The sequence below is a fragment of the Phocoena sinus genome, chromosome 6, assembly GCF_008692025.1.
Source record: "Phocoena sinus isolate mPhoSin1 chromosome 6, mPhoSin1.pri, whole genome shotgun sequence".
Taxonomy (NCBI): Eukaryota; Metazoa; Chordata; class Mammalia; order Artiodactyla; family Phocoenidae; genus Phocoena; species Phocoena sinus.
Window position 1 is genome coordinate 35172100 of NC_045768.1, and position 21535 is coordinate 35193634.

Consider the following 21535-nt stretch of genomic DNA (forward strand, 5'->3'; position numbering starts at 1 on the left):
GCTTTTCAGGGGAGAAGCCAAAGGACCTCGAAGGCTTAACATGGTTGATTGTTGAGAGTCAGTGGTGAAAGGGGGGGAAGGGTCTAAGAAACAAGGATTTGCAAAACATTGAGAGACTGTGCATGGCTGAAGCACAGCATGTAGCTGGAGACGAGGTGAACAGATTAGGTAGAGAGGCCAGGACATCGAGAGCCCGCGAGCCAAGTTAAGGAGTTTGGATTTGTTGAAGAGGCAAAGAGGGAACACGTGGAAGTTTTTAAGCTGAGGACTGAGATGATCAAAACTGGGTTAGAGGATGTTATCCGACAGCTGATACGGAGGCTGGAGGTATGGAAAACAGTTTAAGAGACTGAAGAATGAATAAAACAATGGGTGGATGAGGACAGAAAAATGAAAGGATAACTTTATGATGAATCGTGAATCAGAAAATAGAGGTTTTTGATCTCCAACATTCATATGCCCAAGAAGAGCCAATTAAGGACCTGGGAGGTTTCTGACGAGGAACTAAGAGCTGGAGGAGCAGAGGCCAGGGCTGTGACCCGCAGCATAAAAGAAACGGACTGGCTCAGCTCCAGACATGCGTATGCCTGTCAACCTGGGATTCCCCTACTCTTTCAAGTCTGTTGTGCCCCAACTGTGTGTTTAATTTCAATCTTTCCTCCTCTTCGGGTTTTACCACAGGAGCATAACCTCTCTATTCTAATCTGAAATGAATTATTTATGCTTATGAACATGCTGGATGCCTGCCTGATTTATTTATTTTTCAAATAATACATCTGAATAGGAGTTCACACAAGACAGGGCAAACATAATTCTGACATAAATGCCCTTCCCCAACTGTTGCCCGATTTTAAACACTCCAAGCTACTGCGTGGCCTTGTCATTATCCTGTGGAGCCCCAGATCTATCTCTCCACACTAATTAGATGCCAGGTGCCTGCATCTGACAGTCAAGATCTGCACTATCAGTCCCCACCACCTGACGTTTACAATCTTATCTCCTGCCGCTATGACCTTCTCTGCTAGTCCAAGTTCCACTCATTCATCTTCCAAGGCACAGTTCAAACACCTCCTCCCCTATGAAGCCATCCCTAGTTCTCTCTTAAGGGGAAAGGCCCCTCATGCATCTGAATTTCCGGAGTTTTTGTTTTTATATCCTTCGTTGGACTCTTAAGTTCCCCGAAGAGAACACAATGGCACACAGTAGGTACCTCAGCAGAACATTTGCTGAAATTAGGTAGCATGATGTCTCACATCCCAAGAAGCAGTTAATCAGGCCAGCTCAAGCAGATGAGACAAAATTTTGGAGTCAATATCTACAAAGTGCTCTCAGGGGAAGTGGGCCGGGAGATCCACCCCCCCTATAGCCATACCGTATTTCACTCCAGTGGAGTTGCTTATTGGACTAATTGCAAGTAAAGAGCATACACTTCACATATTTGACGAGCCTCCTGAGGAGCCTCGCTGTTGCTCTCCAGGCTGACCTTTCCGTTTCCTTCAACCCCTCACATCTGTGTGCCTTCCAGTTTATAAGTTAGAGTCAGATCATTATTCTCAGTGACTCTTACAAGGGCCAAAGGATGCATGCAAGGCCGGCGTTACTTGTCAGATATCTGGGGCTCAGGGACCAGTGGCTTGTCCGAGGTCACTCCCAGCAAGGGTCAGGGCTATGACTTGACCTAGGCCTCCTAACTCCGGGTGCAGTGAAGTCCAAGATGTGCAAGTTGTCTGAGACTGAAAAGAAACAGGGTTTTTTAATGATTTGTATATTCTAAAGCACACACAGGTGTTCTGTGAACTGCAGGATCAGTAGCTGACACAAGGCCACTCCGAGGGTTTGATGAAATCTAACCAAGGATACAAAGGGAAGCGAGGCGGGGCCGTTCAAGGCCTAGGCGCACGTGCGCTTGCCATCCACACTATCGCTTCCCAGTGGTCCTCCCGCAGGCTACGCACTAGAGAACGCGTTGGCTGTTTATGGCACGGCAAGGCCACCGTACGGCACCAAAGGTACGGCTTTCCAGCAAGTGGAACCCGAAAGCCTGAAAACAGGTGTGATGGGTGACCCTACACCTGCCCTGCCGGGCCGAACCACTGCCAGGAGTTGGCCGGCGTCACTCGACCCTCCGCGGGTTTAGAGAGAGGCGGCGCGGTGGCGTCTCCCTCACGTGACCGGGCTCGGCGGCATAGAGCGCGTCACGCTCCGCCCTGAGCTCGGGTCGGTCAAGGTCTGCGCCTGCGCTGGCTCGGTGGCTCGCGGGCTCGCGAGCTCGCCAGCCTGCAGGCGGGCCGCTACCGGGCGTGGAGCCGGGCGCCCGCGGCGATGGGTGAGTACAGGAAGCGGCCGAGAGGAAAGCACGGGGCTTCCCCGGCCTGCGCGTGGAGTGAGTGGAAGCACGAAGGAGGGTCTGAGGAGGCCCCCTGCACGGCCCTCTGGCGCTGCCGTTGAGGACTCACCCCCCCCCCGCCCCCGCTCCCGCTCCCGCTGCGCGCGCGCGCGCGCAGTGCGCCCCCCCAGTGCGCCCCGCCGTTCCCGCGCGCGCCATCCCGGGTGGGACCTGCAGCCGCAGGGCCCAGCTCTGCCGCCCGCTGCCGGGCTTCGCTGGGCCGGGAGCGCCGTCCGACTGCCAGAACGAGCCTTTCCGGCGGAGGAGGCTGTGCGTTCATTTGGGCGCGCCCCGGGAAGGAAGGTGCCTCCCGGCGCGCATCGAGAGCGGGGCGGGGAGGGGCCGGGCTTTGCCTGCGGCCCGGGAGAGCGGCGTTGGGACCGCGGAAGGGCGCTTGCCCCCTCGGGGTCTGGGATACCGGGACCCTTGGCTCCGTTGAATGTCCGGGACGGAAGGGGCCTGGTCGACCCCGTCCGCCACCCTCCCCTCCCCCTTACTACTGACAGGGGAAATGGACGCCTGGAGAGCGGTAAGTTCAGCCACACAGCCAGACAATGGTTATTCTGCGACACCATGTTGCTTCGCGTTGTGGGAAACTCGGTGGTACCGTGCTTTTTTTGGAGATGCGGGGGGCATTGTTGTTAATTGAAAATCTCTGTACCAATTATTTAGTGTTAAGCTTATCTAGGTGGAGCGTGTCGATGCCTCAGCAGTATTTACCCTTTTTTTTTTTTTTTTGCTCCTTAGAGCTGTACACGTCTGGTCTTAATCCCCACCTTCTGTTTCTCTACCTGCAAGCTGTGAAACAGAAAACCTTAAATAACTGTGTAGTGCCCTTGCTAGTCTGAGCTTCCTCTGACCTTGTTTCGAAAGGATTCCATAAAATCAAAAGGTGCTAGGATCGGTCAGGTCCGCTAGTGGTTCCAGAGCACAGGTCTGGCGCTTTGGATCTGGAGTCACCTTGAGTGCATCTCGGGGAAAGATCATAGCTGTTACCTGTAAGAGGAGTGGACTTGTCTGGTCTCTCCTTTGGTAGATTAAAGTAAGCCCAGAGAAATGGATTTTTAAATTGTAAACTTTGCTTTGTATTTATAGTAGCAAGATAGTGTCCTATCTAGGACTGGAACCCAGTTTAATCTTGTCCTGAATGCTGACTCAGACCTGCTGACTTGTGGGAGTTAACATCCTTTGAGAATTACAATTGCTTTCTCCCCAGTTTTTGCACAGAGACCTTTGTGATGGATCACATCTCGGTCTTAACCACGTGGGCTATAAATTACAGTGAGCATTTAGACTTTACACTGTTTTCTTATGCTACACAAGTTTGACTCTTGGAGTTGCTTGAAAGTCAGCTTAATTAACTTTGCTTCCTAATGTTGACATAGGTTGTTTTAGGTAGCAAAAAAATGTAAAGTTATGGTAGATAAATTTTGCAATAAATTGCAAAGAATTATTATCCATGTTAAAGAATTTAAATATAGAGGAAAGTTTAGCAAAGAAATTTAGTCGTGTTCACAGAATAAACATGAAAAATTGTACAGTCCACTGCTACAGAATACTGTGCACACTAGCCTTTGTTCTCTTGCCAAATTAAGAACCTATTCACACGATCCTGGTGTGTAGGGCAAAATGAGGGAGAAAGCTTTAAATCTGTGAAGTCTGGAAAGGTTTCATTACATTCCTTTTTCCTATGTCCAGGCCTGTTTTTAAAAATCTGAGACCCTAAATGTACACTAATGTTCTTTAAATTTCTTAGAATAGTTCAGTACAGCGGTCAATAAATGACTGGCTAACTTCTGTTAGCCACAGTTTTCTATCTGTTTAATAACAGACCCAAAGAGTCATGACAAAGCTAGTTGAAGTAACTTTAATTTGCAAAATTTCGGAAAGTAATGCAAGTGCCATTCCAGTAAAAATTAAAAGTGAACATGGACAAAATTTTGTTGTTCAAGTAGATAAGTAACTTGGTTTGTATTATCAAGGAACGTATATTGTTAAACAGCTGGTAGGTAGTGACTTTATAATTTAAAGTATATTGTTATGTGTTTAGTATGTAAAAATGAAACATTTTTACATTCATAAATTGTCACAACGTGTTATGGTATAATAACACATAAATCTGGATATTTCTGTTGACTTTAACATTTAGTCCTGAAACTGAAGAAGAGCAAAGCATTACATAAAGTATTTCTATGCTAAGTTGTTTTTAAATGTTGGTTAATCTTAGATTGGCAAGTAAAGTACTGATAAGAGTTTAAACTCCTGTCTGGCAGCTAAAATGATAAGTAAGGATGTAGAAGACTGATTAATAATTATCAAACTTTGTACCCTGGCAAACTTCTCAAGCATTTATAGAACAATTTTTCTTAAAATGCCATTGATTCCTTTCACTGGTTAACAGCACAAAATGTAACAGACAGAATGTCTCTTTTAAACAAATTAAAAAGCTGTGGGGTTTTTTTTGTTTGTTTTTTCAATTCTCCCTAAGTCAGATTTATGCATACCCACAAAAGCTGTGTGTGAAGGACGGCTATCATACATAAGGAGTTGTATCTGAATTAAGGGAAACAGCTGTTGAAAGGGGAGTTAGCACAATTAGTCAGCAACAGGTTAACAGGTTTAAAAATTGAGTCTTCAAATGCTCCTTGGCACGATGCTAATACTACATGAAGTGCTTCAGGTGTTGAGGAAGTCTATACAGCTTTTAGGAAAAATGCTTTTCTAGAAAAGCACGTCAGAACAATGGGATCAGCAGGTTAGGGAGGTCCCACCTAGGTATCAGAGCTACAGCTTCTCATATCTGTGCCGGAAAATACCATTTTTCCTGGGTGGACTAAAAGTTCAGAACAAAACAAGGACATTTTTTTTTTTTTTTTTTTGTGGTACGCGGGCCTCTCACTGTTGTGGCCTCTCCCGTTGCAGAGCACAGGCTCTGGACGCGCAGGCTCAGCGGCCATGGCTCACGGGCCCAGCCGCTCCGCGGCATGTGGGATCTTCCCGGACCGGGGCACGAACCTGCGTCCCCTGCATCGGCAGGCGGACTCTCAGCCACTGCGCCACCAGGGAAGCCCAAGACAGGGACATTTTTAACATTTCTTTCTTTCTTCATTTTAAGATCTCAGTTTCTTTCCCCCTCACCCTGTATTTCAGCATGATCCAGCAGAAAGAAAGATGGCTGCTTTTAGAAGTGGCTATTTTATTTTTCTTTCTGGGGTGAGACTGTTATGGAGCCTGGATACTTCAGGCTCGTATGCATCCATGACCAGTGTCCTACTGTGGTCAAAAAACTTAGCAATGGACTTGGTGAACTTGGCTGCCTGCTGCTGCTTTGTTCTGCCACTGATGAAGGTCAACCTCAAGGTGTATTTGTCATCAAACCTTTTAAGACTGGAGGCTAGTTGCCAGATATCAGGGTCCATCCCTGTAGGATCTTTCCTGTGGGCCACGAGAAAGATGCTCTTCTCCTGAGCATAAATTAAGGATATGCTGTGATGTACGAAGCCTAAACAGGCTTGGACTCTGGAAAGGGTGCATATCACTCCAGGTCAAAGCCACTGTGGTGAAGAAACACAAGATGGTACAGATGGTAAGGTGACTGCCAATTAGACCAAAACGCTCCATGGAATGTATTAAAAAGTAATAGTTAAGGTTTTGCTTAAAGCAAAATATATACCCTTAAACACTCAAATTATGAAACAAAGAATAAATAAAAATAAGAAATTTCCCTTCAATAAATTAGAAGAAAATAAACCCAGACAAAGCAGGAGAAATGAGATGATAAAGAGGAAAAACAAATTTAAAAACTGAAAAATAGTAAAATTGGTAAATTTAAGAACTGGTTCTGGGCTTCCCTGGTGGCTCAGTGGTTGAGGATCTGCCTGCAGATGCAGGGGACGCGGTGGGTTCGTGCCCTGGCCCGGGAGGATCCCACATGCCGCAGAGCGGCTGGGCCCATGAGTCATGGCTGCTGAGCCTGCGCGTCTGGAGCCTGTGCTCCGCGACGGGAGAGGCCACAACAGTGAGAGGCCCGTGTACCCCCCCCAAAAAAAAGAACTGGTTCTTTGCTGGGATGATAGGAATGTGAATTAGGTAAACTGACTACCCTGCTCAAGGAAAAAGGGAATATAGGCACACAAGATTAGAAGTGTTTTTTTTAAACAGCAAGTGCTTTATAAGACTATATAAATAAACCAGACTTTTTTTTTTTTTTTTAAAGGAAATCCAGTTATCAAAGTTGACTCCAGAAGAGAGAACCTAACAGACCTAACAATGGAAGAAACTGAGGAAGTTATCAAAAAGCTACCATCCCCCAAAACACCAGTCCCAGATGGCGTTTCAGGTGAATTCTTTTAACTTTCAAGAAAAAGATAATTATAAGATTTAAATTGTTCACCAAGCTTAAAGAAGGAAAAATGGCAGATTTCTTTTACAAAGCCAGTGGAACATTGACACCTGAACTTGACATGAAGATAGTACTGAAATTGGAAACTTGGTATGTTATGAATAGTGATGTGAAATTTTAAAATAAAATGTTAGCAAACTGTATTTAGTGATACATTAAAGGAATATTTCACTGTGGCCAAGTAGAATTCACCTCCATATTGCAAGGGCGAGAAATACACTAACGTATACACCAAATAAATACATCAGAAAAGAACAATAATAATAGTTTATCCTTGTTGAGCCACCTGCTGTGCTGTAGACTACTTTCCTGGGTGCTTCACATGTATTCATGCAGTTAATTGGCCAGCCTATGAGATAGGTAACATTCTTATTTTATAAACGAGGAAACTAAGCCACAGAGACATTGAGTAACTTGCTGAAGGTCACACAATAGATTTGTAGTGGAGCCAGAATTTGAACCCAGACAATTAACTGTATCTGTTAAATGTTACACTGGCTCTGTTTCCAGTATCCATATGATCTTCTTAGTAGCTTCCTAAAAGCATCTGACCAAAGTTCAGGATAGATTCCTGACTTAGTGGCAGTGGAAAGGGGTAGAGGTGGTAGTAAAACAGGAGTCAATGTATATCCCTCCTGTGTTTGGAAATTCTAAGAGACCCTTATTATCAGTTGACCATTAGTACTAGAAAAATGGAATCCATTTTTAATGGGAAACACAATTTCCTAGTAAATAACAGGGGGCAGGGACTTCAATTATAATTGCAGATATACTGATTCTTAAAATGAATGCAGAATGAAGTTTTGGGAGTTATAGTGTAATTTGTCAGATGAAATTATATGATAGTACTGGGAAGACATGCTCCACTTCAAGTTTGCAGAACAGTCCTAAAGATGGTCAGGGATAGATGGCAAACAGGGATTATTACTTGAGAGGGAACAAATTTTATATGGGCCAATTGATCAGTGAATATTTTTGTGTCATGATAACTTGTTTCCCTCTGTAAACTTGAAACTGCTAGGACTTGGATTATGAACACTCAGATGACAAGAACTTCCTCCTCAAACCAAAAGCCAGTGTCATGCTTCACAGTTAATCCCTGTGGAGTTGTCACAGATGTCAAAGTATAAGGATGTTTACTGTTACCATAATTTAATTATGTTCAGGAGGTATATGCCAATCCAATAAGAAGAAAGAAAGATGCATACTGTAAAGGAGAAGGCAAAATTATTTGTGATATATAGTAGAAACAAGCAAATCCACCAAAAAACTGAGAAATAGGGGACTATGGGCTGCTTCTAACTTTAATACACAGGAATTGGTAGCTTTTTCATATGCAGACAAAAAGCAGTTAGAAAATTAATTGGAAGAAAACAACCCTTTCATAATAGGGACTGAAAAGGTAAAATACCTTTCAAGGTCTATATGAAAAAAATTTTAAATGCTAAGGTTTGTGAAAAGAAACAAGTAAACAGGAAGATATCACATCCTTGTAAAGTAAGGTACAATTTTTTTTTTAAGGTTCAATTTTGAAAAAGTGACAGTACTTTATAAAGTCACTTCTGCTGTAAAATACCAAGATTTTTGGGAGGAATATGACAAAAATACACTAAAGTTTATCAGGAAAAGTGTAAGAGCCCGGAAAACTGATGATTCTGACAAGAGTAAAAGGGAAAGCCCTACTAGTTGATGAAATCTATTCTGATGCTACAGTAGGTTAAAATCAGTTGTACCTAGAGAAGAAATACAAGGCTGTTGTGGAACAGAGTGGAGTGCAGACATAAATGCAGATGCTTGTGAGTATTTAGATGATGCTAACCAGTGAGGAAAAGAAGCCTCATCCGTCAATTTCTAGGCAATCTCTTATCTTTGCTTCATTCCTTATACTGTAATTCCAGAGAAATTAAAATACAGATGGTAAATGAAACCATAGAAGTTGTAGAAGGAAGCATGGATTACTTGTTTATAATTTTGGAATAATAAAGGACACAAAACCTAGAAGCCAAGATCAATAGATTTCATATCCGTATTAGGAACTTCAGCATCACAAAAATGATACAAAGTAGGGAAAGTATATGCCACAACTTGATTAATATAACTAGGATTGTTTTTCTTCGTGCACAAAGAAATTTTCCAAATCAACAAGAAAAAAAACAAAGTGCCTACAAAATAATGGATAATGTGAAATTTTACAGTACTAAAAGAAATTCAAATGGTCAATAAAAATGAAAAATGCTGAATTGTATGTATGTACGTATGTCTGTCTGTCTGTGTTGGGACTTCATTGCCGCGCCTGGGCTTTCTACAGTTGTGGTGAGCGGGCGCCACTCTTCGCTGCGGTGCATGGGCCTCTCACTGCAGTGGCTTCTCTTGTTGCGGAGCACGGTCTCCAGGTGCACGAGCTTCAGCAGTTATGGCTCGCGGGCTCCAGAGTGCAGGCTGGGTAGTTGTGGCGCGCACGGCTTAGTTGCTCCGTGGCATGTGGGATCTTCCTGAACCAGGGCTCGAACCCATGTCCCCCGCATTTGCAGGCAGATTCTTAACCACTGTACCACCAGGGAAGCCCCAGAAATTACTGTTTAATACCTGGTGCTGGAAATGGTAGGGCAACTGGGACTGGCATACACTTAATGGAAATATAAATCACAGTAAGTGTTCTGGAGGCAATTGGCCATAGCTATCAAATTAAAATGTATTCCTGGGCTTCCCTGGTGGCACAGTGGTTAAGAATCCTCCTGCCAATGCAGGGGACACGGGTTCGAGCCCTGTCTGGGAAGTTCCCACATGCTGCGGAGCAGCTAAGCCCGTGGGGCACGACTGCTGAGCCCACGTGCCACAACTAGTGAAGCCTGCGCGCCTAGAGCCCATGCTCCACACAAGAAAAGCCACTGCAGTGAGAAGCCGGCACACTGCAATGAAGAGTAGCCACCACTTGCTGCAACTAGAGAAAGCCCGCGTGCAGCAACGAAGACCCAACGCAGCCAAAAATTTAAAAATTAAATTAAAAAAAAATGTATTACTGTTTGAGCCAGCATCCATTCTAAAGATTTACCCTACAGATAAACTTGTGAGAGTTCACCAGGTATAGGTACAGAGTTGCCCATTGCAGCATTGTTTAAAAGGAAAAAACAAAAACAGTGACCATAAATAGGAGACAGAGTAAATTACGTGTAAATATATCCATTCAATAGAATACTACGTAACCATTCAAAACAATTGTGATATCTGCTGTTGTTAGCAGGTTTTTAAGCACATTGTTGTACACCTTTTTCACTTAGTAGTGTGTTCTTTTTGTGTGTGTGTGTGTGTGTTTTGGGTTTTTTTTTTCTGTACGTGGGCCTCTCACTGTTGTGGCCTCTTCCGTTGTGGAGCACAGGCTCCAGACATGCAGGCTCAGTGGCCATGGCTCACGGGCCTAGCTGTTCCGCAGCATGTGGGATCTTCCCAGACTGGGGCACGAACCCGTGTCCCCTGCATCGGCAGGTGGACTCTCAACCACTGTGCCACCAGGGAAGCCCTTTTTGTGTATTTTTAAAATGATGGTTAGGTTGGTGGGGATGGGATGGAGTGTGTGACTAGAGTCGGACTTAGTAGTAAGGAGCCTTTGGCAGTAGTCAGGCAGGAGGTGAAGAGGACCTGGGTTGGGACAGTGAGCCTAGAGGAGAGGATGTATGTGTATTTAATTAATTTACAATTTTATTTTTCTCTTAAAAAAATATACATCTTTTTTAAATGTCTTTTTTTAGTTTATTTTATTGAAGCGTGGTTGATTTACAGTGTTGTGTTAATTTCTGCTGTACAGCATAGTGATTCAGTTATACATATATGCATTCTTTTTCATATTCTTTTTCATTATGGTTTATCACAGGATATTGAATATAGTTCCCTGTGCCATAGAGTAGGACCTTGTTGTTTATCCATTCTCTATATAATAATTTGCATCTGCTAATCCTAAACACCCACTCCATCCCTCTTCCAACCCACTTCCCCTTGACAACCATAAGTCTGTTCTCTATGTCTGTGTCTGTTTCTGTTTGGTAAATAAGTTCAAGTTCATTTGTATCATATTTTAGATTCCACGTGTAAGTAATATCAAATGGTATTTGTCTTTCTCTTTCTGACTTGCTTCACTTAGTATGATCATCTCTAGGGTCATCCACGTTGCTGCAAATAGCATTATTTCATTTTCTTTTTTTTAAATTATTTTTGGCTGCATTGGGTCTTTGCTGCTGCGCACGGGCTTTCTCTAGTTGCAGTGAGCAGGGGCTACTCTTCGTTGCGGTTTGTGGGCTTCTCATTGCGGTAGCTTCTCTTGTTGCAGAGCATGGGCTCTAGGTGCGCGGGCTTAGTTGCTCCGTGGCATGTGGGATCTTCCTGGACCAGGGCTCAAACTTGTGTCCCCTGCATTGGCAGGCAGATTCTTTTTTTTTTTTTTTTAATATGAATTTATTTATTTTATTTTATTTTTGGCTGTGTTGGGTCTTCGTTGCTGCATGAGGGCTTTTCTCGTTGCTGCGAGCAGGGGCTACTCTTCGTTGTGGTGCACAGGCTTCTCATTGTGGTGGCTTCTCGTTGGGAGCACCGGCTCTAGGCGCGTGGGCTTCGGTAGTTGAGGCACAGGGCTCAGTAGTTGTGGCTCGCGGGCTCAGTAGTTGTGGCACACATGCTTAGTTGCTTCGCAGCATGTGAGATCTTCCCGGACCAGGGCTCAAACCCGTGTCTCCTGCATTGGCAGGTGGATTCTTAACCACTGCGCCACCAGGGAATGGCAGGCAGATTCTTAATCACTACGCCACCAGGGAAGTCCTGCTCTATTAAATGTATTTTTAATGTGTAAATTTAATGTGTAACTTCTTCTAAAGTAATATACATTTATTTTGTGAATTTCTGTTTAAATGATTCATTTGTTGTTTTATTGGATCTACGAGCAGCCCAGCTCCAGGGATTCTGGCCTCTTGGTGAAGCATATTGGTGACTTCATAATCTAACTGCTTTAATACCTGCCAAAGTTAGAAATAATTCCTCTCTCTGAGCTGGGCCTTCCTTTGATTATTTAAATTGCAGTGGAACAAATTTTTAGAATGTCAGGGGAAAGTTTTACTGTCCCTTTATTCCCCATCATGATAGTGCTAAGCAGCATTTAGAGACAAGTCCCACTCCTCTAGCCTCTGCCAAAGTTGAGGTTAATTCAAATGAACACAGAGTTTTGGTGCCCAGGGGTAGTGTGGCTGCCTTGGTGTTGGGGGTGGACAGTGAAAGGTTGGGGCTCTGGTGCTGTCTAGTTCTACAGGTGTGACCAGGTGACAGTGGGGAGAAGATTCCTGACCCCTTTTATTACCTTCCTTATGGCAGATTTCAGGCCTGCAGTGGTTTCCAGGCATAATTCTTCTCAACTGAGGGCATGTTTATCTTTTCTAATAGAAATGTGATAGCAAGCCAGCTCCAACTACAAACAGAGCAGCATTGGGCTAGAGTGTACAGATGTTACATTTTCTTCTTAATATAGTCTGTCTTCTGGGAAGAGGGCACACAGATCTAGGTGTAACATGCCTAAGGAAAATAATTTGTTTCTATTAGCTTCCCGTGAGAAAGGAAGAAAATAGTACATAGTAGCATCAGGGTCTTGGGATCATCCTGAGGGTCTCTGGTGATGCAGGTCCTAGCCTGCTTTTCCATCATCGTCTGCCACCCATCCATCTCGCACCCACATTAAGCTCCAGCCAGACACCCTCCTCAGGAATGGGATGCTGCTGCTCCTTTGACACGGGGCCTACACCTTAGCCTGTGCTGCCTTTGGCTAAAATGTGCCCCACCCTTAGGTACCTCCGGAGTCCTATCCACCTTTCAGAGCCCTGCCCAGAGGTCACAGAGCCCCCTGTCTTTCCCTCCAGACAGCTAATTAATGACCCCTTCCTCTGTGGGGCCTTTATACCTTCTGTGTATTTCTGCGGTTGCATTTACCACACTGTGGTCCAGTTGTTTGCATGTCGTATCTCCCGAGGCCAGCGTCCTTTTATCTCTAATCTCTGAACATTACGGGAGTTGAATTAAAATCTCTTAGTATACTGAGGAGGCCAGTGTAAAAGCAGGCAAAGAAGAAGAAATTCCCAACAAAAATAAATGAAAGTCTTCTTGATAATGTTACCCTGTAAGTCTGAATGAAGCAAATACAAAAAACAGTACAGCGCTCACTGTGTCCCCGGAACAGCAGTGGGACCCGGTGCACGGTGCTCTTCAGCTGACTTCTGCCCCCGTGTGCAGGGTGGGTGGCCTTGGCCCATTGTAACTGGAAGCAGCCTCAGAGAGGTACAGCAAGTTGCCTTTGTTCACTTGGGAGCATTGTCACATCCTTTCTGTCACTGTTTGCCTTGTCCTGATTAGACCTTAGTTTTGTCAGTCTCCAACTTTTGAAAACAGTAAATTGAGACAAATTCAACTTGAAAAATATAGAAAAGGAAAATACAGCATTATTATGAAATTAGAAAATGTAAACTACTTATTTTGGCTTTTCTATATGTATATTGATAAAAACAGGATTGTGCCATGTCAATAAAAATGTTCTCCTTTATTTTTTCTTCTGTAACACTTTATTGATCATAAAAAGGACTCGCTGCTATCTGAGACTTCATTAATACCATTAAAAATTCAAAATTAATATACTGAACCTTAAATATAAATACTCCTTTATTTTTAGTACCTATATGACATCCCATCAGGTGGCTACATCTTCATGTATGCAGTGTGTCCCTTAGTGTTGCGCATTTAATTTTTACTCCGTATTTCTGTTAAGAGCGTTGTAATTGTCCTATAATTGAGTCTTTGTGTACCTCTCTTGTTAATAATTATTTCCCTAGGCTATATTTCTAGAAGGAAAATTAGAGTCGTGTATGTGTGTTCCATATTTTATGTTACATGTCTGTGGCTCCTGCACATATAAGCTCCTCAAGAACTGATGCTTTCTGATTATGTGCCTCACTCTGCTCTACCTTCACATGATGACTTTTCTCTTTAACACCTTTTGTCCTGATGCTTAGCGGTTTACAGCAGCGTGTGTGTGTGGGGAGGTGGGAAAAAAGGAACTTGTTTTTTGTTTGTTTTTGTCATAAGTCAAAGAGCTAGATCGTTTTACCTGACTTATTTTGTTCTTATTTATTTATAATTGAAACTGTGGTTAAAAAAAAAAAAATCAGGGACTTTCCTGGTGGTGCAGTGGTTGGGAGTCCACCTGCCAATGCAGGGGACACAGGTTCGAGCCCTGGGCTGGGAAGATCCCACATGCCATGGAGCAACTAAGCCCGTGCACCACAACTACTGAGACTGCGCCCTACAGCCTGTGAGGCACAACTACTGATCCCACGCGCCGCAACTGCTGAAGCCCGCCTGCCCTAGAGCCCGTGCTCTGCGACAAAAGAAACCACCGCAATGAGAAGCCTGCGCACCGCAACAAAGAGTAGCCCCCGCTCACTGCAACTATGAGAAGTCCGCGTGCAGCAATGAAGACCCAACACAGCCCAAAAAAACTAATAAATTAAAAAAAAATTAAAAATCATAAGATTTACCATCTTAACCAATTTTAAGTGTAAGTTCAGTAACATTAAGTATGTTTACATTGTTATAAAACAGATCTCTGGAAATTTTTCATCTTGCAGAACTGAAACTATACCCATTAAACAATAACTCTGTTCCCACCTCCCCCAACCCCTGATAATAACCACTATTCATCTCTATGAATTTGACTACTTTAGGTACCTCATGTAAGTGGAATTATACTCTATTTGCCATTTTATGACTGGCTTATTTCACTTGTCCTCAGGGTTCATCCATGTTGTAGCACGTGACAGGATTTCCTTCCTTTTTAAGGCCACATAATATTCTGTTCTACGCACATACCATGTTTTGTTTATCCATTCGTTCATCAGTGGACACTTGGGGTGCTTTCACCTCTTGGCTATTTGTGAATAGTTCTGCTGTGAACTTGGATGTGCAGATATCTCTTGGAGACCCTACAATAAATTCTTTTGGGTATATACCCAGAAGTGGGATTGGTGATGGTATCGTATGGTAGTTCTATTTTTAATTTTTTGAAGAACTGCCATACTGTTTTTCCATAGTGGTTGCACCATTTTACATCCCCACTAACACTTGTTATTTTCTTCTTTTTTTTTTTTTTAATAGTAGCTGTCCTAATGGGTATGAGGTTTTCATTTGCATTTCTCTGATAATAAGTGATGTTGAGCATCTTTTCATATGTCCGTTGGCCATTTGTACATCTTCTTTGGAGAAGTGTCTGTTAAGTTCTTTGCTTGTTTTTAATCAGGTTATAGATGACGGGCAAGGAATGATCTTGCCATTTTAAAAAGCAGATGTATTCTAGGGGTAGGACCTTGCCTTCATTCCACTAAGTGGGCTAAGCCTGTGTATTTAGGCTTCAAATCTTTTTCAGCATGGTCTGGTATGGCCACTCTTTGTCCCAGGGCATCCTCCCAAAGTCATTGCCATCTGTGGTATGACAGCAGGAACATGAACTCTGGAGGCAGACTTCATTTCAAGATGCCAGCTCCACCAGTTACTAACTACCTTGGATGAAGATGAGTATTGGTTTTTCCATTTGTAAAACTGGGAAAATAATGTTTACTTTATGGAGTTGTTTTGAGAATTAAATATGTGAAAATTGTGCTTAGTATATACCTGCAGGCCTTCCTTGACCCTGTTCTCCCAGCCTCCACCTCACAGAGTGTATGCTCACTGTCCCTTACCTGCATTCCCATAGTATATATTTATCATAGAAGGAATTACACTGTGGAGTGATTGTATACCTTGGCAGAGCCTTCTGTTAGATTGCAAGTTCCTTGTCTTTGAATCTCTAGCACTTAGCAGAGGGCCTAGTTTACAGTAGATACTAAGTAAGTGTTAGTGAACAGAATGACTGAATGTATGTCTTGCTCTTCTTTTTCTCATGAGAGGACTTTGTTTCAGAAGGATAATAGCATGTACCATTATGTAGTGTAGGCATTACATATGAATTAGTCCAGTGGTTCTCAAATTTTTGGGTCTCAGGACTGCTTTACACTTAAAAAATTTTTGTGGACCCCAAAGAGCTTTTATTTGTATGGATTAATATTCATGGTCTTAGAAATAAAAACAAAATTTTAAAATATTTAAATTCACTTTAGCAATGATAAACCCATTACCTATTAATATAATCAACACATTTTCATGAAAAATAATTATTTCCCCCCTAAAAAATTAATAAGTATGTTTTACAGTTTTGTAAGTCTGTTTAATGTCTGACTTAAAAGGTTGGTGGAGTCTCATATCTACCTCTGCATTTGTTCTGTTGTGATAAATTGTTTTAGTTGAAGTATATGCAGAAAATCCAGCCTCACATGGATATGTAGTTGGAAAGGGGAGGACCTCCTGGACTGCTGAAAGGGCCTCAGGGCCCTCCAAAAATACTTGAAGAAACAATGATCTAGTTTAAAAGGGAAAAATGTAATAGAGTCCAGAAATTGGAGGAAGGATTAGGGGAAATTTTCATATGTTTAGCACTGTATATAAAAGTTTACCTATTATCATTTTATTATTTGTAGGTTAAAAAAATCCTTCCCGAAGAAGATCTTAAGCAACACGATGGATTCAGAAGCTCATGAAAAGAGGCCACCAATCCTAACATCTTCAAAGCAAGATATAGCACCTCATATTGCAAATGTTAGTGAAATGAAGCATTACTTGTGTGGCTGCTGTGCGGCTTTCAACAATATAGCCATCACATTTCCCATTCAGAAGGTCCTCTTTCGGCAACAGCTGTATGGAATCAAAACCCGGGATGCAGTACTTCAGTTGAGGAGGGATGGGTTTCGAAACTTGTATCGCGGAATCCTTCCCCCTTTAATGCAGAAGACGACTACACTGGCACTTATGTTTGGTCTGTATGAGGATTTATCTTGCCTTCTCCGTAAGCATATCAGTACCCCAGAGTTTGCAACCTGTAGCCTGGCCGCAGTACTTGCAGGAACGACAGAAGCAATTTTCACTCCATTGGAAAGAGTTCAAACATTGCTTCAAGACCACAAGCATCATGACAAATTTACAAACACTTATCAGGCTTTCAAAGCACTGAAATGCCATGGAATTAGAGAGTATTATCGAGGCTTGGTGCCTGTTCTTTTCCGTAACGGATTCAGCAATGTCCTTTTTTTTGGCCTTCGAGGTCCCATCAAGGAGTACCTGCCTACAGCAACAACCCACAGTGCTCATTTGGTCAATGATTTTATCTGTGGGGGCCTGTTGGGTGCCATGTTGGGGATCTTGTTTTTTCCAGTTAATGTTGTAAAAACTCGCATGCAATCTCAGATTGGTGGGGAATTTCAGTCTTTCCCTAAGGTTTTCCAAAAAATCTGGCTAGAACGGGACAGGAAACTGACAAATCTTTTCAGAGGTGCCCATCTGAATTACCATCGATCCCTCATCTCTTGGGGCATAATTAATGCGACTTACGAGTTCTTGTTAAAGATTATATGAAAGAAATCAGTTAAGTGCCATTAATCAACTGAATAGACCTAAGAAGAATGCAGTTTGGCCTTTTTTCTAATTGGCCAAATACAAGTTGGTGTCATAAGTCCAGGGCACAGTGGATTACGGGCCAAGCTGTTTTTCTTAAGCACCAACAAATTCAGAATAAAAGGTTTCAGTAGGAAAATTTAAGGTTTTGGGGGGGACGGTGTTAGTACTTTTTTTAATCATTATCTGAGAACTTTAGGCTAATTGCCTGGTTAATAGCTGTCTATCTGATGGCTTTTGACAAGGAAACTAACAGCCAAGATATATGATACTTTTTTCCACAAGTCTTCTGTATTGAAGCATAAGTGGCCATGACCAGCCAGAGGAAAGGCTCTTAGGGTCCCATGATTTCTCAGGCTTACTTCTATTACTCCATTTCTTCTCTGCTTTTAGGAGGAGTTACAAAGGGTAGTTTTTGTTAACTTAAAACATATACATGGTAGGAAAAAGGAGCAGAAGAGAGAAGAAAAACAGCTTATTATGTGTAGGTTTTTCATGATAAATTGTTTGTATTCATTTTGAAACTAAGCACCTGTTGGGATGGTCATTATCCAAATTATTTCTCTTAGACGTGGTAGACTAAAGCAACTAATGACATCTCCCATTTTTCTTTCTAGGGTAGAAAGTTTTCTCTGTATTTCTCAATATGACCTTAAAGCTTCCCAAAATATTTTTATATTAATTTCACTATTTCGTTGCCAAAAAACGTGGAGACTTAAATTTTGTTAAAGGTGTTTTATCCCATTAAGAAGGTTCATATTACAGGTATCCCCCACTTCTCCAGAGTTTCCTTTATGCCACTTCGCTTTTACAAAAGACCTACATTAGTACCTGTTTTCACTAACCAAAAGAAATACGGAGATGATTTTTGCTTTTACAAGAAAAGGTGATTGCTTCCTCATTCTGTGCCATTTCGGCTTACAAAAAGTTCCGCAGGAATGCGGGGGAAACCTGTAATTGCATTACAGATCCAATTCTGTTTAGCTCAGCTTCTTTGAATTGTTGCCAACTTAGTGAAGAGCTTTGGAGTTTTGGTAGTTTTTCCTTTGAGTAGTAGTATGTCATAGTCAAGTATCCTGTTCTCTTGAAACTCCCTTTAAGAAAACAACAAAATGCTTCCATAAAATTTTATTTTGGAAGTCTATTAATAGGACCCCAGATTTTTTTTTCTGGTTTCTAAGTGTTCTGGGGAAGGGGAAAAAAACTCAGTACTTTTTCCCAGATAAATAAGGCAAAGTGACTCATACACTAGTTGAATAACTAATAAAACATACAAGACATCCTAGAAAAGTGGTTTATCGATCTTTTAAAAATCCACATCTTTAAGTATTACGTAGTGAAGATGACCTTCCAGCATCTGACACGGAGCAGGGCACATGGGTTTTATTACCAGTCTTGCATCATTCTGGGTAATTGCCTGTTACTCTGTGCACATGCTGACCAGAATGAAGTCAGGGTCCCATTTGGTAGTTTACTCAGTTTCTGGACAGATAGTCCAAAAAAGATGTTTACCTCTCCATGCAGGGTGGCTGGTCAAATGACAGGAACATCTTCCTCCCAGCTGTGAAGGACTAGGAGGCACTGTCACGCATTTGCCAGGCAGTCGTGAAGCTCACTAGCTTTACAAAGGCTCTGACAGCGTTGTGCTGGTGCAGATGTAAGGATTTGAGAAAACAAGAATTTGACACCAAATAAATGAGAGTAGCATCCTTAGGCCTATGGAATAGAGTCAGGATTTCAAGTGGGTTGAGTTTCAGGAATGAGTGGCAAAGACACTGGTGCCTGACCCCCTTGCTCACGTGTGTGTCCAGCACTCCTGGGCATATCTGAGTGCTCAGCGTGTGGCCGGTGAGTTAGCCTGGGGTCACACCCTGACCCTGGGAGTAGACTCCACTGGCCTTCAGTTCCACGGGGCTTCCTTTTGCCTATACACTCCCTGTAGGTGATAGAAATCTAAATTCTAAAGCACTTTTGTGAAATACAAGTGAAGTGAGAATTTGAAGGAGGATGCTTCCTCTTCTGCTATCTCAAACATGTAGCATTTAAAAACAAACATTTTTTAATGGTTTTAACTCATTGTATTTTTTGATTTCTTTGACACTTTTTACAGCTTTTGAAGACCAAACTGCAAATACGCTACCAGGGTTGGTTTTATGTTGTCCTATATTTTCTTAAATTTGACAAAAAACTCAGCAGAATTTGTGGTAGCCAACAGCTTTGTTTGAAATTTAAAAGAAGTCAAAATGTGTTATTAGTAAGGAAGAGATTCTAACTATTGTTTTTGCCTTCAGTGTGAACTAGTATGGTAATAATTTGGAAAAGGCAAACATGAGTGAATAACTTTTATCTGCACAGCTTTAAAAGTGGCCTTTCTGTGGCACAGACAGCTCATGAGCGCAGGGCACTCCTGGTCTTGCCTCCTATACTTCATTCTGATGCCACCAGAAATATGTTATGGATTCTATACTTAACACCCTTAGAGTGGTATGAGCCCTCAGGACTGTACTACAGAGTAAACACAACCTCTGTATGGTGGCAAATGTATGTGTCTTTGTTTCATTTGTGGTTGGAGACAAAGTTGATGCTTTAGTCTCAATAGTCAATATTCATCGTACTTTATGGTTGGTTATATAATCACCTGCTATATATTACGAACTGTGCAATGAGACAGAATTGTGCATATATAATCATCTTTGGAGACCTGAAATTCCCTGGCTTGATTACAGTGGTGATAGTCAGTTATAGGGCTGTACAAACCTTAATAAGAGGATAACGGGTGGTACTGGAGGGCTTCACGGTAAGCCGATCATGTTGACCAACACTGTTCAGTGTAGATGAAGTACTGTCGTGTGAGGGGCATGCAGTCAAGATGGAAGCGAGGTGGGAGATCACATTTAAAGAAAGGATAAGCACTCAGACTTGGTTTCTTTTAAAATAGTCTGTTTTCTCATGTGCTTATAAATGTGTATCAAAGACTTGAATAGGCATTCTCCTTAAATCTGAGGATTTTTAGTTTTTAATGCTGTCTTTTTGCCTAATCGTGAATATTTGCTTGCCTAAATGGCTCCTAAATTGTGGAGGAGTCTACGTGTTTCGTTTTTTAAAGTTTCATTATTAAAAGTGGTTGTTTTTGTTTGATATTTTGAGTTTTGTGACTATATGAGTTTAAATGAAATCTGTTAAATGTTTCGGAGTTAACGTGTTTCTTTTGGTATTTCTGATTGGAATAAATTTTTTTTTAAGTCCATTTTTCTGTTCTCTTGTGGCTGGGTTAGGGTTAGTAGCACTGTCCTTTTTGTGGTAGATTAGTCTGTTAGTCTTTTTGTTGGTAAAACATTCAGCCCACCACTTTGACTCTTAGTGACTTCACCTGATAACTTTGTAGGTAGAACAGTTCTTCGTTTATCCATTTTGTTTGGTCAAGAGGAGTTCCAGATAAGTTAATTTTCTAGATAGGTTAACTACAAAGCATTTTGTTTTTTAAAGGTTGTTCTCAAATGAAATAAACTTTTCCCTACTGAGTATAAACTGTTCTGGTGAATTCAGTATATCAGTACTTCCTGTTGTAATTATGTATCATGCTTACCCCCAAGCTAAATGATCTGGACATTTGTGCTTTTTGAGTTTTTTATATCTGCTTTTGATTTCATACTGCTTGTTTCTGTTAGGAGACTGAAATCATACTAGCTACACTCTTGGTTTACACATTGCATTTGTAAGGTGCTTCCTGACTCTAGGGATAGTTGAGGTTGCCTGATGAGGTCCACCAAGTAAGGGAGCAGTTGCCATATAATGCTTCTAAAACACTCCTGTTTTAGAAATTTTTTTAGAAATTCAGTATAAAAGTGAATATCCTGAACTCTAGAATTCATGAAACGGGTTTGACACATCATCTGATGAAATGTCATTGTAACCCATTGGCGGAGTGAGGGGAGTAGAGAGCATTTCTCTTGGTGTGACGGGGAGGGGCCGGAGGGAGGTCTGCAGTAGCTGCAGTGCCTCCCAAGTCTCCAAAGGCTGGTCCCAGCTTAATCCCTTCAGCATCTAGTTTCCAGTAGGGAACTTTTTCTCCAGATGACTATATGTGATTTTGAAGTAGAAATTGAGGATAAAATGGGATTTATAAAAATTCTCATCTGCCTTCAATCCATTCTTCATATTCCTATCATTTTTCTAGATGAAATGAT

The 21535-nt window shown here is 42.1% G+C and overlaps 1 protein-coding gene across 2 annotated transcripts; it reads left to right on the forward strand.

The window, feature by feature from the left end:
• The first annotated feature begins 2180 nt into the window (after window positions 1-2180).
• On the forward strand, window positions 2181-20595 carry SLC25A51 (solute carrier family 25 member 51). Of its 2 annotated transcripts, none has more exons than XM_032634766.1 (3): window positions 2181-2326; window positions 6603-6725; window positions 16379-20595. In XM_032634766.1, the coding sequence occupies exon 3, from the start codon at window positions 16419-16421 to the stop codon at window positions 17307-17309; it is 891 nt and encodes a 296-aa protein (XP_032490657.1). In that variant the 5' UTR covers window positions 2181-2326; window positions 6603-6725; window positions 16379-16418; the 3' UTR covers window positions 17310-20595. The 2 variants fall into 2 exon arrangements, with proteins under 2 accessions (XP_032490657.1, XP_032490658.1); XM_032634767.1 differs by lacking the exon at window positions 2181-2326 and adding an exon at window positions 2362-2915.
• The last annotated feature ends 940 nt before the right edge of the window (window positions 20596-21535 follow it).

Coding starts and splice junctions, on each gene's coding strand:
- SLC25A51 (XM_032634766.1), top strand. CDS start 16,419: ATGGATTCAGAAGCTCATGAAAAGAGGCCACCAATCCTAACATCTTCA.